This window comes from Phodopus roborovskii, unplaced genomic scaffold (genome assembly GCF_943737965.1).
Source record: "Phodopus roborovskii unplaced genomic scaffold, PHOROB, whole genome shotgun sequence".
NCBI classification, from domain to species: domain Eukaryota; kingdom Metazoa; phylum Chordata; class Mammalia; order Rodentia; family Cricetidae; genus Phodopus; species Phodopus roborovskii.
Genome location: NW_026125052.1, coordinates 17,570,290 through 17,597,365, shown reverse-complemented (window position 1 = coordinate 17,597,365; position 27,076 = coordinate 17,570,290). Strand labels below are relative to the sequence as shown.

At 38.7% G+C, this 27,076-nt stretch overlaps 1 protein-coding gene across 10 annotated transcripts in view; it reads right to left on the bottom strand.

Moving 5' to 3' along the window:
- The window catches only part of Gpatch8 (G-patch domain containing 8), a 72,959-nt gene that overhangs the window by 41,224 nt on the left and 4,659 nt on the right, over window positions 1-27,076 (bottom strand). For 2 of the 10 annotated variants that reach the window (XM_051177986.1, XM_051177954.1), the window contains exons 2-5: window positions 18,008-18,082; window positions 16,960-16,994; window positions 10,619-10,636; window positions 7,695-7,767 (exon numbers count right to left, since the gene is read on the bottom strand). Coding sequence is in view for 1 of the 10 variants with exons in the window: in XM_051177938.1 (XP_051033895.1) it covers window positions 7,695-7,767; window positions 18,008-18,082 (148 nt within the window). In the remaining 9 variants the exon portion in view is untranslated. Of the gene's footprint in view, window positions 1-6,699; window positions 6,767-7,694; window positions 7,768-10,618; window positions 10,637-16,959; window positions 16,995-18,007; window positions 18,083-27,076 lie in introns of all 10 variants that reach the window. The other 8 variants (XM_051178006.1, XM_051177959.1, XM_051177966.1 and 5 more) reach the window with 6 other exon arrangements.

Genomic DNA, 27,076 nt, shown 5'->3' with positions numbered 1-27,076 from the left:
TTGCTGGAGTGGTAGTCCAGCATACAAGCAGTCCCAGGTTCAATCCCTAGCACCTATAAAACTGGGTGTAGTGTTGAATACCCATAATCTCAGCACTCTGGATGTCGGAGGATCAGGAATTCAAGGTCATCCTTGGCTACATAATGAGTTTGAGGCCAGACCCTTATGAGTTCTTATCTCAATAAAGTGGAAGGAGAGGGCCGAAGACAAGGCTCAGATTAAGAGCCCTGACTATTCTTCCAGAGGACCTACGTTCAATTCCCAGCACCCACATGGCAGCTCATAACTGCCTGAAATTCCAGTTCCAGGGGATCTGATGCCTTCACAAAGCACACATGCAAGTAAAACACAAATTCACACGAAATAGAGCCAGGCATGGTGGCACACATCTTTAATCATAGCATCTGTCAGGAGGCAAATAGATCTCTTTTGAGTTTGAGACCAGCATGGCCTATAATGAGTTCCAGGACAGCCAGGGCTCTGTAGAGACAACCAGTATCAAGCACCCTCCATCCACCATGCACAACCAAAAGAAAAACGAAAATGGGAAGGAAGGAAAACAAACCAGAGCTGGGGAGATGGCTCAGTGGTTAAAAACAGTAGCCACGTAAGCCTGACAACCCGAACTCAACCTCCAGGACTCACATAAAAAGCCAGATATAGTAGTGACTACTATAACCCTACCATTCCTATTTCAAGATCTGAGGTGGAAATAGGAGAATAACCCAGAAACTCTTGGGCTGGCTAGCTTAGAATGTATAGCACATCAAGAGAAAAAGAGTAAAAAAGAAGAAATCTGACTTAAAAAGGAGGAAGCAAAGCATTAATTCCAGAAGGTTGTTCTCAATGTGCCTATATACACCCACACATATTAACTAAGAAAGAAAACTGACAAAGTTTAAGTTTTCCTTATGTAGTTAGTGAAACTGGGGCTGAACCTCAGTGGTAGTAGTAGAGTACTGTGCAACATATAAACAGGTAAAATGTGAGCACAGGAAAATAGTCCTTAGTACCTGTGGCAGTAATGCTAACCATCCAAGAGGATAAGGAAGGAGGATCATTTGAACCAAGGAGTTCAAGACCAGCCAGGGCAACACAGTAAGATCCAATTTCACTATTAATTAAAGTTTTAAAACCAGCTTGCATGAGGATCTGGATCCAGTCACCAGCAATGCCAAAAAAAAAAAAAAAAAAAAAAAAAAAAAAAATTAAAACTTTGTGTGTGCATGCACATCAGCACAAGTGTTTCTGCTTCAAAAGATGCACTAAAAGCAATTCAAAATCTCTTCAGAGTCTGCCTGCCTGTGCTCCCATGGCATGCAGAATGCCTCCGTTTAATACCTAAGCAGTGGATAATGCTCCCTTTGATGCACGTTTTCAGAAACCACGATATTCCAACACTTACCTTCCAGTGCTGCAACCAAAGGCATGCACCACCATTCCTGACTTAAAAACAGTAATTCTTGGGTTGATAAAGATAAAACAAGTCATGAAAGGTAGTACCCACCTATAATCCCAGTCAGTACTTTAGGAGGTCAAGGCAGGAAGACTACTACCCCAGGTTTTTCAGGTCAGTCTGAACTTACTACACAGTGAATTGTAGGACAGCCTTAACTATAAAGTGAGACATTAGAGAAGATTAAAACTTTAAGACAAAAGCAAAACTAAAACTCAGACAATTAAAGAACAGACACTAGAATCTAGTAGCACCTAACATATATAAGGCACATTAAAAATGCTATTAGACAGTCCTGGAAAACATAGTAAGATGAACATAACCCAGTTTTTGATATTTACAACAGACCTGAAATGAATTACCTCTAATTTAGTTAAAACATCTAAATATGGAGCTACAGATGGCTCAGTGGAAAAAGTGCTTGACACTAAGCCTGAGTTTGATCTGTGGGGTCCATATGGTGGAAGGAGAGCTGGGCCCTAACATACAGGCATTAGGGCACACAGTGCAATAGAAAATATAACTAACGAGTCTAGCAAGATGGCTATGTGGGTAAAGGTACCAAAGCCAAACAACCTGAGTCTGATCACCATGACCCACATGGTAGAGAGAACCAACTCCCAGAATGCATATGCACACTCCCCACAAATTATAAATAGATAAATTATGTTTTTAAATATTTAAGTTATCTAAAGATGGACCCAAGCAGGAGTAGCAATATGTACTTGTAATACCAGCACTCAGGAGGCAAGGGCAGGAAGACTGCCAAGTACGAAGCCAACCTGAGCTACAGGTCAAGATCTGTAGTGAGATAGTCCAATTGTAGCGAGATAGTCCGTCTGTGGCACGACCACGCCCATTGGGGGTGGAGCCATGGGCGGAGTGACCTGTGGAAGGAGGTCGGAAGGGAGCCAGGAAAGACTCTCTTTCTGGTGTGACTTGGACAGGAGAGGATCGGGTTGAATTTCCTGGTGTTCATCTGTCTAGGTTGTAAGTTATTTCTCCCTGAATAAACATCTATTCGGCCTATTTGTTTATCCTGATCCTTATTTAACCGCGTTAAAGATCCAATCACAAAACCAAACATAACCCAACCCAACACTCCTCCCTACCAAAATGAAGTACTTCTACACAAAAGTAACTGGAAATCCTTATGCTCAAGAAGATCAAAGCACCATTTGGGGCAATCATTCTTAATTTTGTTCAAGAAAGGAGTGCACAATGCCAGGTATGGTAGCTAACTTCTGCAGTCCCAACAAAGAACTTGGCTGGCTGATCCAGAATTGGTGTGAGTTGGTAAAAGAAATCCTTCTTTCTGCAACCCTTCAAAAAGGCCCAGTGAGATGGCTCAGAGGGTAAATGAACTGGCCACTAAGCCTAAAGAACTGAGTTTGGTTTTCAAAACCCACATAGTAGAAAAGAACTGTGGTGGTGGCACACACCTTTAATCTCAGCACTTGGGAAGCTGAGGCAGGCAAATCTCTGAGTTCAAAACCAGCCTTGTCTACAGAGCAGGTTGCAGGACAGCCAGAGCTGTTACACAGAGAAACCCATCTTGGGGGAGTGAGGGACCGGCTCCTGAAAATTGTCCTCTGACGGACACATGTACACTGTGGCAAACATGTATCACCAAACAATCCCACAGACATACATATATACATAAATAAAAGTATATCTTAAAAAATAATAATAAAAATAAGGGCCTGGTGATCTTGCAGTTCAAGAGTACTGGCTGCTCTTCCAAAAGACACAGGTTTAATTCCCTGCTCACAACCATCTGTAACTCCAGTCTCAGAGGATCCAATGCCCTCTTCTGGCCTCTGTGAGCATCATGCATGCATGTGATGCACTTACATGCATGCAGGCAAAACACCCAACACACAAAATAAATAATAATAATAAATTAACGATAACAGAACATTAAAAAAATATAAAGCATAGTTTGGTCCCTGACCTAAAGAAACCTTCAAAGGCTGGGGCAGTGGTGGTGCAGGCCTTTCACGCCAGAACTTGGGAGTCAGAGGCAGGCAGATCTCTGTGTGTTCAAGGCCAGCCTGATCTACACAGTGAGTTTCAGGACAGCCAAGACTGTTATATAGAGAAACCTTGTCTCAGAAAAAAAATATTTTTAAAAAAAAGGGAGGGGAGGGGGGAAGAAAAGAAACCTTCAAAGGTCCAAAGGTCTCAAGTAGTTAAGGAGCAAGATTGGGGAGTCCTGGGAAATGAGCTTAAAAGGCAGAAACAATGTCTTTTTGAGGCAGGGTCTCACTATGAACTCAATGTAATCCATCAGCTTCCAGTTCTTGAGTGCTGAGATTAAAGACATGGGCTATCATGCAAAGCCAAATATAATATGCTAGTAGCTAAGAAAATATGATAGCTGTCTAACTCTTCTGTTTTACTTTCTAACAGGGTGAGTTCTGAAACAGTATCAGACTCCATTTTTCCCAAGCCTGGAACATTTAGCTTATAATTAAAACAAAACCAACCAGTAACTTAGACAGTAACAAAGGTTTAGGACCACTTCTGAGCTAAAACTAAGGAAACACATCTCACAGCAAAATAAGGATTCCATTTCAAAGCTGTAAAGGCTTTATAATTTTTTTTTCAGAAATACATCCAGTTTAATGGTCACAAAATATAACCACAAGTCACTGTTTTGTTCTGAATTAATTATATTCTTCTGAATTTATTATATATAATGGTGCAAAATGTTTCTCACAGGCTGAGCTTTTTTTCTTTAGATGACAGCCACTTTATTGCAGGTCTTTATTTTTAACAGTAACAATTATTATCTGCCATATACAATAAAGGTTTTTAAAAAGCATTTAACATCTTATAATGAACACAAAGAAAATATAAAATAATAATAAAATTCAAATACAAAAACAAATCTAGTTTGCAAAGTTCAATTTTATACCCCGACACAGAGAACTTTATTTTAGAGTCAGTATGTCCTTATCCAATGTCCACTATCTACACTGGAGCCCCAAGGAGTATGGCTCTACCTGTAAAAGCCTTGTATGGCTGAAATAGCATTTGATCTTCTGATACCCACCCCCAGCCCTAAAGAAGGCATGAAGAGATCATGTTTAAATTTTAGTGAATGGTTATATGTTCAATATATTAAGAGCCCTAAATTCAAGAATGAAAGTTGGCAACAAGTAAAGCTACAGAATTTACAATAACGTGTGAGCCTAGAATTACCTACAGTGAAAGTATAATACCAAGAAGGCATTATCATGTTTATTAACAGGGCTTTCTTCTATATTACTCATAGCAAAGACAGTGAAAAAAAAAATGTTACAAATTACCTAAATGTACCATTACTATGTTCTATTCTAGATTAAATCCTGTTAACTGGAGAAAGTTACATGACAAAATCCAGCATATTACCAGCACCATGTTGAATCTAATAATAAGAAATAAGGCTATTTTCTAAAAAGATTTTATTTATTTTATGTATGAGTGTCCTATCTGCATGTAAACCTTTATGCCAGAAGAGGGCATCAGATCCTATCACAGGTGGCTATAAGCCACCATTGTGGTTGCTGGGAATTGAACTGAGGTCCTCTGGAAGAGGACCATCTCTCCCAAGTTCCAGCCACCAAGCTGTTTTTAAAATTAACTTGACCCTTCAACTTTATTTTGTTTTTTCAAGACAAGGTTTCTCTGTGTAACCGCTCTGGTTATCTTAAAACTTGCTCTGTAGACCAGGCTGGCCTGGAGCTCAAACATCAGCCTGCCTCTATCTCCCGAGTACTGCCTAGCTTTGACCCTTAATCTTTAAAAAATTACTAGCTATTTTTTCAAAGGTCAACAATTTAAATATACTTAACACTACTAAACTACACCCCTAAAACAGCCAAGCAGAGCCACTAGTGCAGTCAGAAGACAAAAGCCAGGGATAGTGAGACCTTGTTTCAAAAGAAAAACAAACAAAAAAGCAAGCTGTTCAAATAGAGAAGCCTGGATGCAGCTCTGCAGCAGAACATGGGCCCAGGATATACAAAGTCCTGGGGTGGATACTTAGAACACAAAGCAAAGAAGGGGAAAAGAGGAGAAAGATGTTATTATAGAAAAATTAGTCTTATAACCTATCACAATTAGACTATAAAATAGAGGATGGGTGTGGTGGCAAAAATAATATAATGCCTACATTTAACAAGCTGAGGCTGCAAGGTCACACAGGCCAGCATCAGCCTGGGCTAAAAGGAGGCCCTAAAAGGAGGCCCTATAAGGAGGCCCTAAAAGGAGGCCCTGATCCATCCTTACCCCCAACCTAAGAATAAGAAAGCAAACAAGTAAAAAATAAAAAAAGTTGTAATCTCAGAATTCTATAGGCACAAAACAGGGGAAGGAGGAAAAAAAAAAAAAAAAAAAAAAAAAAAAAAAATCAAAGCCAGTCTGGTCTACATATCAAGCTTCAGGACAGCCAGGGCTAAGTAATGAGGTCCTGTCTAAAAAATAAAATGGAACAAAACTAAACTGCAAATAAGCTAATTTTCCCTTGTGTTTTTGTTTGTTTTGTTTTGGGGGGGGTATGTTTGTTTTTGGAACCTATCCTGGAACTCACTTTGTAGACTCACAGAGACCTGCCTGCCTCTGTCTCCTGAGTGCTGGGATTAAAGGCATACGCCACCACACCCAGCATTTCCTTTATATTTTTAAATAAATGTACTTATCAGTTATTGAGGGTTCGTTATGTACATAGTACCATGGAGCTGGAGACACAACACCAATAAAACCTATTTCATTTTTCTCAAAGACCTCACTGGGTATGGTACTGTATACCTATATTCCCAATACCTGAGAATCTGAGGAAGGAAAGCCAGAGCAGTTTGAAGGTACCCTGAGCTACACAGTAATGTCTATCTCAACAAAACAAAATAAACAGAAAGCAAAATCCAGCCCCAAAGTCCTTCTTTTTCAAGAAAGTAAAACTTTAAAGAGGATCAAAATTCAATAAAGTTCTTTTTTAAAAAAACTAAGATCGAAGGGTGATAGTCGTGGTGGTAGTATACGCCTTCAATACCAGCACTACACAGAGAAACCTGTCTTAAAGGGGGAAAAAAAAAAGATTTAAAAATATAAAAATAAGAATTTTAAAAGCAAGGGCTGGGATGTATTACACTGATAGAATGTTTGCCCAGCATGCACAAAGCCTCCAGTTTAATCAGTACCAAACAAAACAATAGTTGTTTGTTAGTGTTTTGATTTAGCTTTTTGAGAATGAGTCTCACCTGGTAGCCTAGGCAGGCCTCAAATTCCTGCAGCGTTGGAATTATAAACGTGCATTACCACAGCTGCCTGGCAAAAGCAAGTTTTACTAAATGAAATCTTCTAGCACTCCCTGTTCTCTTGCTCATCTTAACACACTGATTAGACTTTAGCATTCATGTAAAGAGCAATATCCAAACTTCAAAAAATGTCTATTGGCACAACTATCTTCAAACCTCCCTTTATACAAGGCCCTTTATGGTTAGATGCCATTTCCCTCATTTCTGAGATAGCATTCACATCAAATCTGCAACCATCAATAGTTTCAAACCATAAAGAACTAAAATATAAATGCAGTTGGTTGTGTTCTACTAGGAAGAGTTCAGAAGCAGACACGTTAGTGTTTGGATTTTATCAAATGACTAGTATAGTTAAAAGGAAAAGCACAAGAGAAACTTTAAATCATGTATTTTCCAGAGCCTGATCTAAACCTGAGATACAGCCCCTGCTTGGACAGTTCTAAGAAATGTCTTCTTTTACATTCCATGCAGGTTAAGGTTCCTTTCTATCACTACATCCACTCTGATCACAAAGCAAGAGCCACAGGAAAGTCACCAGCTCTAGGGAGAGCTTAGAGGGACAAGTTAACCCTGGCCCTGAGAAATTCTTTACACTACAGTAGCCACACAAAAGATCACTGAAAGGCATGAAGAGAATACTATGAATAGCATATTTCCTCTTAGCACTATTATTGCCTCCACACAAAAAACTCAAACAGGTTGGCCCATCCATATTATGAAAGGCCCTGTATGTTTTAATGATACAGCAACTTATTCTCACCAAATTACTGGCAAATATGGAGGTTATACAGTGACTAAGATAAGGTTGTAGGAAAAACAGACTATTCTAGCAGGGGAGAAGATGGGAGACAGCCAAAATCTTGTTTAAAAGGATAACAAAATAAGATTTGCTTCATAAACATTGTTTTCATTCAATTTGGCAAATTTAAAACACTTACCCTGAAGAGATTTTCCCAATCCCTGGCCCAGCTTCCACCCATGTTTCTGGAGTAAGCGGTGTCCAATATTATCCTGACAGACAGAACAGAGAGACAAACCAAAAATATTCCAATAATATATTCTTCCCTTCCTAGTGACATTAAAATAGGTGATGACAAGAGATAAATCTACATATATGCATGCAAAAAAGGTGCTAATAAAAGGGTAAATGTGCCCAGTAAAAGGGACATTAATGTAAAAAGAAATGCTGGCTAGTATTTTATATGGGAAGAACATATGGGGAAAGGGTCCTTTCTGATAGTGTGCTGGGCAACTTCTATACATAACACTTTAAAACAAGAAAGGGGGGAAGGAAAAAGGGGGAGAATCCACTTATGAAGTTTTAAGCTAACATTAAAAAGCATAAAATCAAGGTATTTATACAATCATATCCACCACCTAGACAGCACCACTTTAAGATTTTTTTTTTTTTTTAAGAAAAGAAAAGAAAATCTGCATTGTGTTTAGTTGTTTTGTTTATGTGTCAGGCTTTCATGATATAAAGTAAGTTGTAAGTGTAAGGCTACCCCAGCACAAGAAATGGAGACAACCACCAAATCCAGGCTAGGCTTGATTGGCTTTAATATACATAACATATAAATATAACCAGCATGCAGCCAATATTAAACTGAAAACATTGAGGTTAGTAAAACAAGAAGTTAAATTGAGTAAACAAAAAATAAAATGAGCTCAAGCACAGACTGAGTGATGCATTTCAACGTGTAGTCTAACAAAAATGCTAAGATGTTAGAATGAAACAGGCCTAGCAATAAGTCAACAGTAAAGAACCATTAGTGCACGTGGGGGGGCCAACATACATAATGTCTCATCTGGAAACTATTTCAATGTAAATCATATGAAAGATACTAGAAACAACAATTAAATGTCAGCCACTGCATGAAGAGTCAAGAAATCAGAACTTCCAAAGCCCTCTGTTTAATTGTCTACTTTTTAAACCTATTGTGAAATAACAAGACCAAGCTATAGAACTACTGGACACCAGAAAAAAAAAAAATGCTACCAATCCAGGAAAAAAGCTAAAGGCTGGGCTGTAGCTAAGAGGAAGAGCAGCTGCCTAACACACAGCAGGCTGAGTCCAATCCCCAGCACTACACACACATTAAAATAAATTAAAAAAAAAATCTTCAATATATAGTTGATGAAATTTATATAAATAATCTAATACTGGCATCTGAAACTAATTAATAAAGCCCCATAAATTATCTACTTGCTTTTCTTTTTCTTTCTTTCTTTTTCTTCTGGTTTTTGGAGTCAGGGTTTCTCTATGGAGCTCTAGCTATCCTGGAACTCAAAGATCCACCTACCTCTGTCTCCCAAATGCTGGGATTAAAAGCATGTATCAGCACCACCCAGCTTGTTTTTATTTTTCTTTAAAGAACAATTTCCTTCCACAAGTTTAGGACATGCAGCTGAGTGGTGGCTATTTTACTGGTGTAAGTAAGAGACCAGACTTTGATTTCTCAGGCAGGATCTCATTATCTTAGGCTGGTCTTAAGACTTGCTATATACCCAAGGGTGACCTTAAACACTAGATCTCCCTGCCATTATTTTCCAGGGCTGCGATTACAGATATGTAGCACAATACCTGGTTTATAAGTGCTGCAAAGACTGAGCCTAAATCTTCATGCACATTAGGCAAACACTCTACCAACTGAATTGTTGGTAGCCCCCAAGACCCTTCTTTTGTGTTGTTGCTTTTTCTAGATAAGTTTCACTATGTAGCCTTATCAGGCTAGCCTAGAACTTGTGATATTCCTGCCTCAGCCTTCCAAGTGCATCACCATACCTGGAGTACTTAATTTTATGGGGTTCTATAGAGTTTCGAAAAAATAAAAGGTGAAGGCAAATAATAAAAAGCTATTTTTAAAACAAAAGGAATGATTGTGATATATGGTATACTCATGTACACACACACACACACACAAACACACACACATAGTATATTAAAAGGTCACGAGGAATTATTTTTGCTAAAAACTGAAAGAACCAGGAAACACAAGGCTGTGTGTAATTCCAAGTGATGATGCTCACACCCAATACTGAGTAAGCCTAACTACTTATAACTTACTGAAGGAAAAAAGGCCAATCGTACTGAATCACATCCATAATCCCACCAGAACTGGGAAGGTGGAGCAGAACAAATGTAGATCAGGAGTTCAAGGTCATCCTTGGCTACCTAACAAACTCGAAACCAACCTAGGCTACATGAAACAAAACAACAAACAAGGCCTAGGGATTTACTGCAGCTGTACAATACTTGCCTAGCAGTGTGAGGCCCAGGTTTGAGCCATATCACCTCAATTGTTTTTTTAATTAAAAAAAAAATATGAAAGCTGAGCACAGGAAAAAAAAAAAAAAGAAAAGAAAAGCTCTTATTTTCCTACTATCAAAAAATGTCTACTTATGAGTACCTCTAGAAATGACAAGGACAACAAACGACTATTAGAGCACGTGGATGAGCTTGATGTTGGTGGCGTACTCCTCATAATCTTAGCAACAAGGTTAAGGCAGGAGGATCACCCTGAGTTTAATAACAGTAAGGACTAAACAGTGAGATCTTATCTCAACAAACAAACAAAAAAGCTAAATAACTAACAACAGCAATTTATCACTGTTTATTCTCTTGCTATATTAATGCTGTAATTGTACTCGGCACAAAGATCTATGTACTAAATAATGCTGACAAAAATTGTTGTCCCTCCCCCATTTTTCTGTGATTTTTTTTATTCAATCTTTGGCCATGTGAGATGAGACATTATGCTGACAGTGTTATATTATGAATGCACTAAAATAAACAGACAGATGAAGCAGTATGCTATTTCCAAAAGCAGTGCAAGTGGAGTGAAAGCATTTCCATACGAACCTGGCTTTAAAAACTGGGCTGTCAAAAGAACAGTTAAATGTAACACAAAGTAAGAAACTGTCCGATCACTAATGGTCGCTTTATTTTTTTTTTTTTTTATTTTTATGTCTTGTTTTCAATTCACTGCTTGCAAGTAATGTACTTATTAAAGAAGACTGAAAGCATAAGTAAAATAACGAGTCAAGAGCAGCTGAGAGATTCAAGAGCAGCGTGTTGTGACTGACAACAGTGAAAGGAAAAGCAAATGTTAAAGGGAGAAAACAGAAAAGTTCAGGGTCATACACATTAGCACGCTTACAACACCACTCAAGAGGTTGGCTGTCACCTTTGGGGAATGCTACTGACATAGAATGATAGTGGTTATTACTCTTCTATAACCTATGTTAAATTGTTCTCCCACAGAAGTACTCAGTATGATCTACCAAAAAGGAAAAAAAAAAAAAAAAAAAAAAAAAGTGGCAACTGTGATCAAGAAACATCATATACCTGTAAGAAATTCTCAAAAAATAAGTTGGTTTTTTTTTTTAAATTGGTGTGTGTGTGTGTGTGTGTGTGTATACACTCGAGGCATGGGCAAGCATGTCCCGGAGGTCAGCTGTGAGCTTCCCTGAAGTGGGTACTGAGAATCAGCTTAGGTTCTCTGAAAGAACAATACTCACTCTTAACCACTGGGTCATTTCTCCAACCCACAGATGAAATTTAAAAAGAAAAGTAGAGAAACAAGGACAGGTGTGGTAGGCTGCACACACTTATTCTCAGCACTGGGGAGGCAGGAGCACCCAGATCTCTTCAATTCAAGTACAGCTTGGACTACAGGACATGTCCTGTTTCAATGACAGCCAAGGCTACATAAAGAGACCCTGTCTCGATAAATCAAAATAAAGTAATAAACAAAATGAAGAAATAAAACAAAACAACCTAGGGGACTTGAGAATGATGGATAATACAAGGAAAATATAGCAAAAACTTTTAAAATAAGACTTGTCTATCTCTGAAGTATAAAAATTTTCACCACCAATAAACAAGGGGCTCAATTACCATCCTGCAGAAAACAAGCCATATATTTTATTGAGGACTGTTATTCTGTGCTGTTCTCATGATAAGAGTCTCATGGATATAGCAATAAAATGACATAAAAACTTAAGCCTCCAGGGCTGGAGAGATGCCTCAGTGGTTAAGAACACTAGCTGGTCTTCCAGGGGTCCTAAGTTCAATCCCAGCAACCACGTGGTGGCTCACAACCATCTGTAATGAGAGCTGGTGCCCTCTTCTGATCTACAGGAATACAAGTGGACAGAACACTGCATAATAAATAAGCAAATAAACAAATAAACATTTTAAGAAAAATCAGCAACTCTTTAGTATTTTGTAGCTACAATAATTTCAAAAATATTTTGTTTTTTTAATTAATAAAAATAAAATGTAACACCGGGAGTGTTGGCACATGCCTTTGATCCCGGCACTCGGGAGGCAGAGGCAGGCAGAGCTCAGTGGTCTACAGAGCTAGCTCTAGGAGAATTAGAGATGTCACACAGAGAAACTCTGTCTCAAAAAAAAAACCAAAACAAACAAACAAAAAGGCCAGGAATAACAGCACACGTCTGCAAGTCCAGCATTTGAAAAAGAAAACCAACCTAGTATACTCAGTGAATTCCAGGGCTACAGTATGAATTAGACTTAAAAAGAATAAGAGAGCCAGAGGTTGTGGTGCACACCTTTAATCTCAGTGCTTAGGAAGCAGAGGCAGGTGGATCTCTGTGAGTTTGAGGCCAGTCTGGTCTATGGAGCTAGCTAATTTCAGGACAGCCAAGGATAATTAGCACAGAAAAACCCTGTCTTGAGGGGGAGAGGGAGAGAGAGAAAGTATGTGTGTGTCTGTGTGTGGGGGAGTGGGAGATGGGGGGTGCTTACAAAAAAAAAAAAAAAAAAAAAAAAGAGAGAAAGCCAAGCATGGTGCTCTCACTTCTTTAATCCCAGCATTCAGGAGACAGAGGCAGTGTTTCTCTGAGTTCCAGGACAGCCAGGGCTGTAAAATAGGGAGATTTGTGGCAAAAGAAACAAAGAAAAGACTGAGAGGTGTAATGTCATGTGTCTATAATCTCACTGAGATAGAAGGAAGATCAGAGATTTGAGATCATCTACTGGGTCTGAAGCCAGTATACGCTATAAGAAACTGTCTCAATAAACAACAAAAATAGCCACTTGTGGTAGTTCACACCCTAAATCCCAGAACTTGGGAGGTTAAAGCAGTATTGCTCTGAGTTCAAAGCCACCTTGAGCTACATACTGGCATGGTCAACAGGGAGACTGCCCCACCCCACCCCCAAAAAAAGAGACAAAGAAAAGGAAGATATAATTTGAGTTTTAAATTATTTTACAAAAACAAAATTTAATCTTTTTTAAAGTCTTTTAAAATAATGCAATTTATGACAGGCGGTAATGATGCACACACACCTTTAATATCAGTACTCGGGAGGCAGAGGCAAAGGCAAATGGACCTCTGTAAGTTCCAGGACAGCCTGGTCTACAGAGTGAGTTCCAGGACAGGGTCCAAAGTTACAGAGAAACCTTGTCTCAAAAAACCAAAAGAAAAAAAAAGCCATCTACAATTAATAAACATGTGTGGTGATAAACAGGCTAGGTAGGCTATTAAAGGACTGGGGTTCAATTCCCAGCACCCACATGGCAGCTCACAACTGTCTGTAACGCCAAGATCTGACTGACACCTTCACATAGACACACATACAGGAAAAAACATCAATACACATAAAATAAAAATAAATTTTAAAAAAGGATTACAAGGAATTTCTATTTTAAGCTAAGAAATATGGCAAATGAATTTTTCTTAAGGAGCATACACATAAGCGATTCTCTACCTGATTCAGAGTTTCCAGAATTTAGATTCAAAATGGCAGCTATATATTCTTCAGCTGAAATTGAAATCCTACTGTGTTCAAATGAAGCTGAGCTGAAAACCCATTTTCCCCCTGGGGTCAGAATTACATCAACTGACTTGTTCTGGTTTTCTATTTCTAAAATTAAAACATAAATTATGTGTTGCCACTGAGCATGGTAGTGCACACCTTTAATCCCAGCACTCCGAAGGCAGAGGCAGATGGATCTCTGTGAGTTCAAGGCCAGTCTGGTCTACAGAGTGAGTTTCAGGACAGGCTCCAAAGAAATACAGAGAAACCCTGTCTTGAAAAACAAAACAAAACAAAACACAACAACAACAAAAAACTCTACACAAATAAATAAAATTCTGTATTGCCAACGTGTTCCTGTCTATTATGTGAAAGTTTTCAAATGGGAAAGGTCTTCAAAAACGAGAAGTGCTTTATAAGTAACCACCAATATGCTTAAAATGTAATACCAACATTAAAAAAGCAAGCAAACAAAACCCTCATTAACTATTTTAGATGGTCCTCAACATTTTTATCTACTGATTAAACATGAAGTAGAAAACCTTCCCAGGAAATGCTCCTGCTCCATGTAACTATATACCACCACAGTAAGAAGGACCATTGGCAACAGCACCATCATGTATGATGGGAGCCTGCTAAAACACAGATAAAAAATTATTTTACAAGTTTTGATACTAGGAAACAGAATCTCGTATCAAGAGAAAACTACACTTCTGATATATCAGTAACTAGATGAGAATTAATTAATTCCACACTGGATTTTCTTTTAGTTGACAACCACATTCAATTTATAAAATTTAGCCCATTTTCAGCAGGACAAAAATGGTCTCTTGAGTGGGTTGTAAGCTTTGCTGATTGTGTATTAGAGACTCTATAAGCAAGAATCAATGCTATCAGGTGAACCCATGCAAAGAACAAATTTATATAAATTCCCCAAACAAAAAAAAAAAAAAATTATAGCTCACTACAGATGACAAATGAAGACTAGAGAGAAAAGCCATATAGTAATGCTACACCATTCAGCTCCAAGAAGCATATTGTTTATTGTGCAGACCACATAAAGTCACTGCTAAGAGTCAAATTAGCAGTCTCACAGAGTTACATTTTGGAATTAGTGGAGTCCACAGATCTAAACAGATACGCAACATAACAAACTCCAGTTATATAGGCACTACTAAATTCTTAGATAATTAAACTACTACATTGCAACTAGAGTTTGAAAACTTAACACTAATTTTTAAAGCCCACTCAACCTGACAACTCCTAAAGTCAGGATTTTAATCAGTCAGGTAGAATGAAAAACAACTACTGGATGGACAGCTGTACTTAGTACAACTAGACAGCATTTTTTCAAATCTATGATGGAGGCATTTTGATTTATCATCTTCAAACTAAGATAAAGTTCATAAAAGATCATATATCCTAAACAGTGCATCTAAGATTGGGCTATAACTTTAGATTACATTTAGTTTCCAAATATTTTAAATGTGTGACAGTCATAATTGTGGCTTGGACTTCAAAATCTTATAAACTAACAACTTTTAAAGTTCAAACTAAAAAAGTTGTTTGTGGTAAGGAAAAAAATGTTGTATTTTGTTCTTTCCAAAATTCAGACAACCAAATTACGTGCCAATTCTAATTTAATTTTCTTAGAAAATGTTTTACTCTTGACAAGGACATTTTATTGAAATACAGAAAAATAAAACTTTATAGTAAATATTATCAAATGCTTCATGAATCTTAGATTTGTTTTTAATATTGCCTACTAAAACTGATTATATCATTCTCTAACAAATCCAGATTTCAGAAGTTTGCTTAATGTATAATTTATTAGCATCTTTGAATCTCATTTTGTTTTTTGCTGGTTTGTATCAAATGTGCTCTATTATAAAACAAATAGCCTTAATTCCATACACATAAATGCCCTTCAAACAGGCATATTCTTGACACAAACCTGTGCAGATCTCCACAGTTATCAGCTGCTGCAGATTACCTTTCTTACTTATTTAAATGACTACAATTTTAGCTCCTGCAACGATCTGTAGACTCCCAAAGCTGTGTATTCCCAGCCACTTTTGAGTTGCATGCTGTAGCAAAACAGTCAGCACCTCTCAAGATATTGCTGCAGAGAAAGATTTTATTCAGCAGAGGCTTTCTGTGTTAGAAGCAATATTTTCCCCCTTAAAACAAAACAGCGAGATAGCCAGCCAGCCCTGTGAGTAATGGTAATTCTGGTGGGCATTCAGACGATCGGGGACTTTCCCCTTTGGATGAGAAGGAACACTGCCTACTTTGATATCAATCATGTAGGAGTTCCTTTGAAACTTCAAGTTTTATTTCCAAATGACAAGGTAGCAGAAAAGAATCTCTTTGTTTTCTGGGTCCCACTTTTCTTTGAGTCCTACTTCTATTTAACACAATGCAACCTACAAAAGTCTACCAATTCACAATTAATGTGTTATGTTTATGGCTTCCATGAATAATTTTTCATTAGAAGTATAACTTAATGTAATCTCTGACTACACATCTATTTTAAAAAAATACAGATGTGGTCTGAGCACAACATCATTTATTATTTTAAATGGAGAAGGTTAACATTATCAAATAAACAAGACTTAAACCAATTCTACTCTTACTCACTGAGATTACTGGACAATGATTACACAAGCAGACTGTCTTATCACAGTGCTTTGCTTATGAATACGACATGTCCAAGAAAAAAATCCTGGGCACTGTGAGGAAACAGTATCATTAGTCTCATGTCACAGGAATGGATTAAAAGAAATTGTAATGTAGACCTACACAGGATTTAAAAGTGCTAAATGTCAATGCTTTAAAAACAATATTGAGTACAGTGACAGTGAACCACGCTACAGATTCTGGCTAAACTTCCTGATACAAGTCAAAGTACTCAACAGAAATAGCTTATCCATCCATATGCCTCACAAAATACAGTACTGAGGAGTTGTTACTAGTGATTTGTTCTTAAAACTCTTGACACAAGGAAATATTTTTCAATTAAGATGGAAAACCAAATTATTTTCAAATACAAATCGTATTATCTTGCCTATGGATTTCATTATAAAATTCTGCCTGATAATAATCTCTGCTACAGAACAAGGCACACACCTTGGGGAGTTTTAACTTAGCAAAATGGGCGTGGCATTTAATCTTATGTTAAAATATAGGACTGAACTTTCAGCACATTATCAGATATGAACTCTCCCTCTGCAGCATTATCACATGCGTCATCATTTACTGCCATGCCTAGTCTAGCATCATGCCAGCACATTAAGACAGAAAGTACTATATGCAGTGTTCACTGGACCAGAAAGACAGAAATAAGAAGGGGAGGTGGGGGAGAAAGAAACCCTAGAGAAGAAATTAAAAAAAAAAGGCAGACCGTGCAATACAAACCAGATCATGGCTGCTTAGCTAATATGGGCCAACTGCTGTGGAAGAAAAATGTCGAACACCCCAAGTTGTGTAAATTTCTGTAAACATCTAAACACACACACAAACACACACAACACCAACCTAATTAAGAACGTAAATATATGTTGATCCTTTACTATGTTATAGTTTTGAGAACAAAAGCTAAATTATCTACACTTTCCAAACTGCCTTGTTATCTCACAGAAGGATAGGAAGCTAGTGTTTCTAACAGGGAGAGGGGAACCTGTCTTGATTGATTACAAAATTAGGATTTGCTTTTTGACCTTTTATCCATTCAAGCTTTATCAATGCTTCAATGAAATCCCTGTAAGGATGTACATGTAAGTATAGATTTTAAATAATGACAAGAACAAGTTTAGACACTTTAGCAATGGATAGTTATTTTAGAATAATGTTTTCTTTTTTAAATGCTTAAAACTTAAGACTTTTTAAAATTAAGAGGCAGAAAATAAATCTCCTTGTTCTATGACTTGGTATCATTGATGTCATAGATTAAGAAGTATACATAAAAAGGCAAAAATAACTAACTTTTGACCTGGAAACAAAACAAAACAAAAAACCACGAGACACTTCTTAAACTACAGAGTCCAAGCTTACCATGTCTTAAAAGGGTCTAATACTTTGCTACTTCTTAACTATTTCTACTGGAACATTTCACATGACTATACTGCCCAGAAAATGTATTAAAGGATCAAAATACATTTTACTCCTTTATTCAATTTACAGTAACACTACATCCATCTTTCTATCTTTATCAAAGCTTAATATGGGCCAAAATAACATTTTTCCCCACTAAATCCTAAAGTTTTCCCTCTGTGTTCTACACTGATTTCCCAACATTATTAAATCACATCCAAAACTCCACCTAATTACTGTGGGGCATGCAGGAAAGTGGCTCTAACTTGTACTATTAGTCCAGTGTAAAAGTTTACCTTCACTCACGTCAAGTGACACACGAGCTCTACCTAACTAACTAGCTAAGATCCAAAGTAAGCATGGGTCATCTTACCGATTCTATGGGCTTGTCAAGGGATGCTTGTTCAATCTCCAAGTGTCCTTCTTCATACTGATCAAAGTGATTACCCTGGGGGAAAAAAACCCTGCAGTTATTTTTCAAAAGTATTAAAGCAACTGATCAGCTAGCCAACTACAGTTACTTTTAATATTCTTTTCAGTAGAAAACCAAAACTGTATCACAAATTAAGACTCTTAAAAAAAAAATTTAAGACCCAGTGAGATAGCTCTGAACTGTGAAAGCATGTGCCACCAAACCTGACCACCTGTGTTTGATCCCTGGCACCCACATGGTGGAAGAGAACCTACTTCATCCAAGCTGTCCTCGGACAGGCACACATGTGCCATGGCACACACAAACCCCACATACTGCCAAGTAAATAAATACTTTTTTTTTTTTAACTGCCACCAGATGATGCAGCTCAGTAGTAGAGCTCTTAATCAGCACATACGAGGTCCTAGGTTCAATCATGGGGGATAGGAGGCATGCACTCACCCATAAAACCAGTTCAGCATAGGAAAGATGGCTCAAGAAGGTCTTGCTGCCCACATATGCAAGCCTGAAAACCTGAGTTTGATCCCCAGAACCCATGTAGAGATGGAAAAAAAAGGACTCCATAAAGTCATCTGATGACCTCCACATGAAAGCTATATCATGTGAGCCTACACATGCAAATACAGAGTCTTTACTAGAATCTAGAAGTATAATGTGTTGCAGGATATTTGATCACACTGTGAAATTCCAATAACTGTATGAATAAAATTAACCTCGGATCAGGGGGCAGAGCTGGTGACTAATTGACAAGAATTAGCCATAGAGGGTACAGAGGACTCAAGAAAGATAGACTAACAGAAAAGAGTAGAGAGGGACTTAGAGATTCTTGGACTTTTTTTGGTTTCGGATGGAGATATTTTCTTGCTGGATCTCTGGCCAAAAAGGAAGGTCAGCAGGTTGCTTGCCATGTTCTCTGACCTAGCAGGTTGTTACTGATTCCCGAGTCTTTATTGGTAAACTGAACAACTTAGATTAAAAACACCAATAATTCTCTGATAAAACAAGTTGCATAGCAGGCCTGGCACACCTTTGATTCTAGTACTTAGGAGGCAGAAGCAGACAGATCTCAGAGTTCAAGGCCAGAGTGAATTTCAGGACAGCAGAGGCACACAGACAAATCCTGTCTCAAGCAACAAGGGGGGGGGGGAGGGGAGGGAGTTGCCTAGCATACACAAGACCGTAAGTTCAACCATCAGCAAAGGAAAAGAACAAAAAGAAGGAAGAAACAGTGAAAAGAAGGCAAGCAAAACAAAATGAAAAGACCTTAAGGGTCTATGTTTGGAGCTGGAGAGACGGCACAGTGGTTAGGAGTACTCACTACTCTTCCAAGAAAGACCCAAGTTTGATTCCCTTTGCTGACATATTGGCTCAAAACCATCTCCAATTCCAATCCCAGGGGATCCAAAGGGACCAACATCCATGTGGTACACAACACAGATACACATGCAGACAACACATCCATAAATATTTAAAAAAAAAAAAAAAAAAAGCCAGGTGGTGGAGGCAAATGCTTTTGATCACAGCACTCCGGAGGCAGAGACAGGCGGATCTCTGTGAAGTCGAGACAAGCCTAGTCTACAAAAGCTAGTACCAGGACAGTTTCCAAAGCCACAGAGATACCTTGTCTCGAACCCCCCCCCCCAAAAAAAAAGTCTATGACTTGAGAGCCTGGAAAGACAGCTCAGCAGTTAAGAGTGCTGGCTGCTCTTACACAGGATCTGGGTTCAGGTCACAGCATCCAGAGTGCAGTTCACAAGTGTCTATAACCCAGTTCCAGCATCCTGTTCTGGCCTCAGGCACTAGATATGCACACAGTACACATTCATACATGCAGGCAAAACATTCAAACAAATTTATTAAATATGTAATTGGGTATAAAAAAAAAAGTGTGTCAGGGAGCTGGAGATGCTGCTCAGAGGTAAAGTATTTGCCCAGAATGGAAGAGACCCTATATTCAATCACAAGCCCTGGGAAATTAAAAAAAAAAAAAAAAAGAAAGACTAAATTCTGAACACTTTTTCCCCTAACAAATGTCTAAATTGTTAACTAAAAACATTATCAACCACTTCTAACACCCATGCATCAGGAAGACAATGAGCTGTATGCGCTCTTTTATTTTCATAAACAGCATTTCTTTTTAAGTATTTTCATTATATTTATTTATTTATATGTGTGGGAGGCAGAGGCAGGTGGGATCTCTTGGGTTCAAGGTCAGACTGGTCCACAAAGTGAGTTTCAAGGCAGCCAGAAGTACACAAAAAAACCCTGCCAAGGGGTGGGAGTGGGCACCAAACTAAACAACAACAAAAATTATTATTATTATATTTTTTAATTATGTGTGAGTATAGGTACCCAAAGGAGGCACTGGAGCTCCTTGCAGTTGTGACCTGCCTGATATGGGTGCTGGAAACTGAACTAGGGTCTTCTTCAAGAGCAGAAGATGCTCTTAACCACTGAGCCATTCATTTCTCCAGACACATTTCATTTTACTTTATGTTCTAGAAAGTAAGTCATAGGTATGGGGAAGCACATCCACAATTCCAGGGCAGAGACAAAGGCAGAAGAATTAATAGTTCTACCCCATCATCCTGGGCAGGGAGACACTGCAACCCTATGCAAAACAAAACAAAAATGTCACAATAGAGGGACACACAGAAAAATTGTATCATACTGTCTGAGTTGCCAGCATTGTTTTTTGTAGATGATTTGATCTGCTGAGAGATAAATGTGCCTGTACACTGTTATATATAAGCATAATCAAGCAAATTGCCATTATAACAAGACAAAACAATTCTGATTTCGAGGATGTTATCTCTAATTGCAGTTTTTTTTTTCTCCCAGACCTACCTGTTTCATTAGGAAAGAATAATTCAAAATATAGCATTAAATCAAATATTAATTTTTTGTTTATGCTGGGGAAATTTCTTTAACTGTGTCAAAGTGGGCTGCATTTGTTTTGGGGTTTTTGTTGTTGTTTTGGTTTTCTGAGACAGGGTTTCTCTGTAGCTATGGAGCCAGTCCTAGAACTTGCTCTCTAGACAGGCTGGCCTTGAATGATGTGGGATAATGCTCTTGTTCACTGTAAAGATTTGTCACTCATATTGGTTTAATAAAGCACTGACTGGCCAGTAGCCGGGCAGGAAGTATAGGTGGGGTGACCAGATGAGAATTCTAGAAGAGGAAAGGCAGACACCAGCCAGACACAGAGGAAACAAAATGAGAATGCCTTACTGACAAATAGTGTCAAGCCACGTAGCTAAACATAGGTAAGAATTATGGGTTAATTTAAGTTGTAGGAGTTTGTTGGTAATGTGCCTGAGCAATAGGCCAAACAATTTAGAATTTATGTAAACCTCTGTGTTTATTTGGGACTAAAGGGCTTTGGGGCCAGATAGGACAGAAATCTCCATCTACATTTGAACTCAGAGATCCACCTACCTCTGCCCTGAGTACTGGGTTAGAGTTAAAGTACTGGGTTAGGGTTAAAGGCATGCACCACCACCACCACCACCACCACCACCACCAAGTGCTATATTTGTTTATGCTGCATGTGTTTAATTTTGAAAAGATGTGTTGTTGTTTCATCTTGTCTGCCTAAGGCACCTGACTGGTCTAATAAAAACCTGAACAGTCAATAGTTAGGCAGAAGAGGGATAGGTGGGTTGGCAGGCAGAAAGAATAAATAGAAGGAAAAAAATCTAGGCTCAAGAGAGATTAAAAGGAAAGAACAAGGGAGCAAGAGAGGGAGACACCCAGGGCCAGACAGGCAGCAGCTAGCCTGCAGACACAGAGTAGGACACACAGAAAGGTGAAAAGTCCCAAGGCAAAAGTTACCAGGTTAAAAGAGCCAGATGGAGCCTAAATTAGGCCAAGCATTCAAAACTAATAATAGCCAGGTGGTGGCGGCACATGCCTTTAGTCCCAGCACTCTGGAGGCAGAGGCAGGAGGTTCTCTGTGAGTTTGAGGCCAGCCTGGTCTACAGAGCTAGAGCTAGTTCCAGAACAGGCTCAGAAGCAATAGAAAAAAAACAAAAAACAAAAAACAAAACAAAAAAAAAAAAAAAGAAATCAAAACTAATAAGAAGTCTCCGTGTCATGATTTGGGAGCTGGTTGGTGGCCCAAAAGAAAAAGCCTGGTACAGTAGATTCTGGAGCATCAAATGCAAGTCATCAGGCTTCCTTTCCAGCAAGTGCACAAACTGCATTGCTGGCCCAGGCTTACGTTTCTGATGAATGATCACATCAATTATTAACAAGGCTGTAAACATCTGACTTTTTTTTCCATCCACATGAGGTGTGAGCCAAGTTTAAATTGATTTTAATTTTGACATGCCTCTTAGTCTACCTTTAACTTGACTCTGGCTAGTAAGTATATTACACAGATGCCACTGTCTTTCCCTGCTCTTACGAGCTAAAATTGCCTTTTTGGTTTTTTTTTTTTCCCCAGATAGGTTTCTCTGTGTTACAGCCCTATCTGTCCTGGAACTTGCTTTGTAGACCAAGCTGGCCTCAAACTCAGAGATCCGCCTGCCTCTACCTCCCTAGTACTGGGATCAAGGGCGTGTGCCACCATTCCTGGCACATGTTTGCTTCTTGAGACAGGATCTCAGGTAGCTCACACAGTCCTTGGACTCACTATAAGGAACTGAGGATGATACTGAACTTCTGATCTTCTTGTATCCATATCCCAAGAGCTGAGGTCACTGAGATACACTGCCACACCCAGCTTTATCTTTTCTACTCCATTTGTCAACACTCCTTGGAGACTGACTAATGTCTCTGAGCAAACTTAGTACTGTGGCACTACCTCACAATTCAAATAACATACTTACCTGTAATTAGGATTTTTTTTAATTACTATTACATTTGTATGAGTGTGTGTGCACATTTGTGTTATGCCACACATACAGAGGTCAGAGGACAACTTATAAGAGTCAGTTCTCTTCTCCTACTACTATGAGGGTCCTATAGATTGAACTGAGGTTTTTGGTGGCAAGCACTTTTAGCCACTGAGCTATTTGCTGACCTCAATTTGGACTTCTAAATCAAGCCATATGATGATAAGGTTATAGGCACACCTCTGTTGAAAAGAATGTTTGACAAATATGCACAAAGTTCTGGGTTCAATCTCCAACATCACATAGACCAGTTGTGGTGGCACCAGCAATCCCAGCACTTAGGAGACAGAGGCAGGAGAACCAGAAATCCAAATTCATCCTTAACTATATAGCAAGTTCAAGGCCAGTCTGGGTAAAACAAACTAAATGTACAATCATATGTAGCCTTGAAACCATAGTTCTTTCCTACACCATCCTCCCACCAAAATTTGTCTGTCTGTCTGTCTGTCTGTCTATCTATGAATGAATGAATGAATGAATGAATGAATGAATGAATGAATGAATGAGGCAGGGTTTTATTGTGTAGCCCTGACTGTCCTGGAACTCACTCTCGAGACCAGACTGGATTCGAACTCACAGAAATCCACCTGCCTCTGCCTTCCAAGTCCTAGGATTAAAGGTATACCCCACGACTGTCCAGCTTCTGCTGACTTTTGCACCATCCAAAAGATCCTCCCCCGCTACCTCCCATTCCTCTTCCAGCAAAAGATATTTTTTAAGGAATGTCTTTCTTTGCTATTCATATGGAATTGGAAAAATCACTTTCATATATAAATCACATTTTAAAATGCTTTGCCTTAATTATATACCCTGTGTCCTTGGGAGTTTGGGTTTTTTGTCTTTTCTTTTTTCTTTAAAAAAAAAAAGTAGGTGGCACACATCTTTAATCCTAGCACTCAGGAGGCAGGGGTAGGCGGATCTCTTGAGTGTGAGGCCTGCCTGGTCTAGAGTTGAGTTCCAGGACAACCAGAGCTACACAAAGAAGCCCTGTCCTGAAAAACCAAAGAAGAAAAAGAAAAAGAAACAAATAAAAAGTTTTAGTATTTGTGTGTGTCCTCAGAGGCCAGAAGAGTGCCTTTGTTTGGAGAATAAGATCTCGTATGTGGCTCAGGCTGGCCTCTAACTGTGTAGCCCACACTTGCCTTTAACATTTAACAGTACTGGCTCAACATCCTAAAAACTGAGATTACAAGGTGGGACACCAGCATGCCTCACATCCTTTACTTTTTGAATGACTTCTAGGGAACCTTCAGCTGAACTTCCTTTGGCACTTTGGTTTCATCCCTGAATCAAATTCTTTGCATCTCTCACACTTTGGGAATGTGAACAGTAATGATGTTATCTAAGTATCTTGGCATAGCTGACACTAATTTTTACAGTGTGACATTTTTTCCAATTAAAAGGAAAAAAATACAAGAATAAAATCTGCCCATTTGTTATCTCTTGCAGACCCATATCAGAATAGCAACTCTATTCCATAATAGATAAATGCACACGCACATACACACAAAACCTGTTTCTGTGACCTAAATATTCTAAAACCATGAACCTCTTTTCAAGTAACTCTTCTGAAAGTCCCATTCTGTTATCACAGATGGCATATAAAAGATGCCAACTCAAAGGTAGAACACTTGTATAGCATGATCAGGTGCCTGATTGTTGATCCTCATTATAAAGGAAGGAAAAGGGAGAAAGGAGGTCCAAAAAGGAACCCTATAAACACACTACATAAAAGTAACAGATGGCTTTCTTACTGCTATTTAACATTGTGATCTCATAAACAGATTCTAAAAAGCTCTTGAACAAATGTAACATTTTTTATTATGATCATTGTATTTCCCCATGCCAGGTGGAGAAGGGCACCCAAGCTGGGTCTGCTCAGTAAACATCAGGCTTCCAAACCACTCTCTCACCTCTAAGCCCAGCACTAAGTGGGAGAAGAGGTCTAGGCCCTGCCAAGATGACTTTCATGTTTTATCTAATGGTCTCAACAGCCTCAGGTTAACCGGCTCCAGAATGATAGGTGCGCAAATACCAGCCCAAATTGAAACACAGACTACATTGCCAGATTATGTTGCTAGGAAAATCCAAAATCAAGCATAAAGGCCCTTTTGCCAAAACTGTCTATTGAGTTTGATCTGAGACCAACATAGTGGAGAGAACTAACTCTTACAAATTGTCCTCTAACATCCACACATACAATATGGCACCTGGGTGCCTACACAAATGCACACACACACACACACACACACACACACACACACACACACACACACAGTTGTAATAAAGGCAAAAATAGGAAAAAATAGCCCCCCCAATAAATACATAAAAGTATAAAATAAGGAATGACACCCACCATCAACCTGTCACAAGCACACTCAGCACACTTGCACCTGCATGCACACGCACACACATAAGCAGTTTGTACAAGGTGAAAAAGCAGGATCTGTTTGGATTTTCAAAACAAATAGCTTAGTGGCTCACACCTCTAATCCCAGCACTCAGGAGGCAAAGGTAGGTGGATCTCTGTGAGTTTAAGGCCAACCTGGTCTACAAAGTGAATTCTAGGACAGCCAAAGCTGTTACACAGAGAAACCCTCTCTTGAAGAAGGGGGTAAAGGGAGTGGGAACCAGCTTAAGCCAGATGTGGTGACTCATGGCTGCATGCAATCCCAGCATTCGGGGAAAACTGCTATGAATCTCAGACAGAAATAGACTAGTAAACTCCTGACTTTAAAAAAAGAGAAAGAAGGTGTTGGTTTCTTTATCTTATCTTACTCACATCTATTGTTGTAATCCTTTTTGTTTTTGTTTTTTTTTTTTTCATTAAAATCCAACGCACATAACAAGAACTACCAGTCCTCTCAGATACAAATACTAAGGAATATTTCCTCACCAGCATTTAGCTGCAAAGCCATTAAAAGCTACACAAACACAAAATGTTAAGCTTAAGAGCACTTTATAGCTACATATCAAATACAGCTAGAACCTTTATGAATCTAAAACCCAAAATGTTATCTTATCATAAATTATATATTTTCATTAGTTTGTGCAACACTTGAATCTGTGAACAAATGTCTTATTTAGTAAATGAAGAGGTGATGTCACACTCAGAAACTGGAGGTCAGATTCTAAAGGAGTCATTAAAGCTCTGTTAGAGAAAAATCAGTCTAGATTACAAAGGTTTCTAAAGATAAAAGCTACTTTGAAAAGCTACAGGTATAACTCAGTTCTTAAGCACTTGTCTACATGCACAAGGCCTTGCATTCAGTCCCCATCATTGTTCACCTAAATAGCCAGGCCTGCTAATAAAAGCCTGTAATCCCAGTAATTTGGAGGCTGAGGTAGGAGGATTGCAAATTCAAACAGGACCTGCCTAGACAACAGAATAATTAAAGGCCAGCCTAGGAAATTTAGTAAGACCCTGTCTCAAAATATAAAGTCAAATAAAGAGGGCTGGGCATACTGGTGTAAGCTTACCATTTGCAATCCCAGCACTCTGGAGGCAGAGATGGGAGGATTAGGAGTTCATGGCCATCCCGGGGTTGCATAGGGAATTTGAAGCCAACCTGGGCTACATGAGACCCAAGCCCTGACCCTGAGAAAGAAAAACAAAACAAAACAAAAAACCCTGAAAAATAACAATGTATCCTTAATGACAGTGAAATTTATCACAGTCAGAAGCCTACCTAGAAGCTCTTGAAAGACACAGATCTGAACAAAACAGAACAGAACTGTATACCCTGTCTAAAAGGTCACATTATTTGTGTGACCTATAAATCCAACTTCCATAGTTGATGACTCAATTATACTTGTGTAAAATGTAAAATTCAGGCTAGAGATATGGTTCAGCAGGTAGTATTAGTCTTGTGCACAAAAGGCCCAGGGTTCAATCCAAACTACAGCACAACTGGCATGGTGGTACATGCATATAATCCCAGCATTTGGCAAGTAGAGTGGCAGAAGGATCAGAAAAGCCCAATGTTAAGACTCAGCTAGTAAGTTTGAGGCCAGCCTGGGCTACTCACAAACAATAGGTAAAACTGCCAGTAGAAAAAAGGATCTTGACAGGTTCAGGAGCAACATCAGACAGTAAGATGGTTAGGCACAT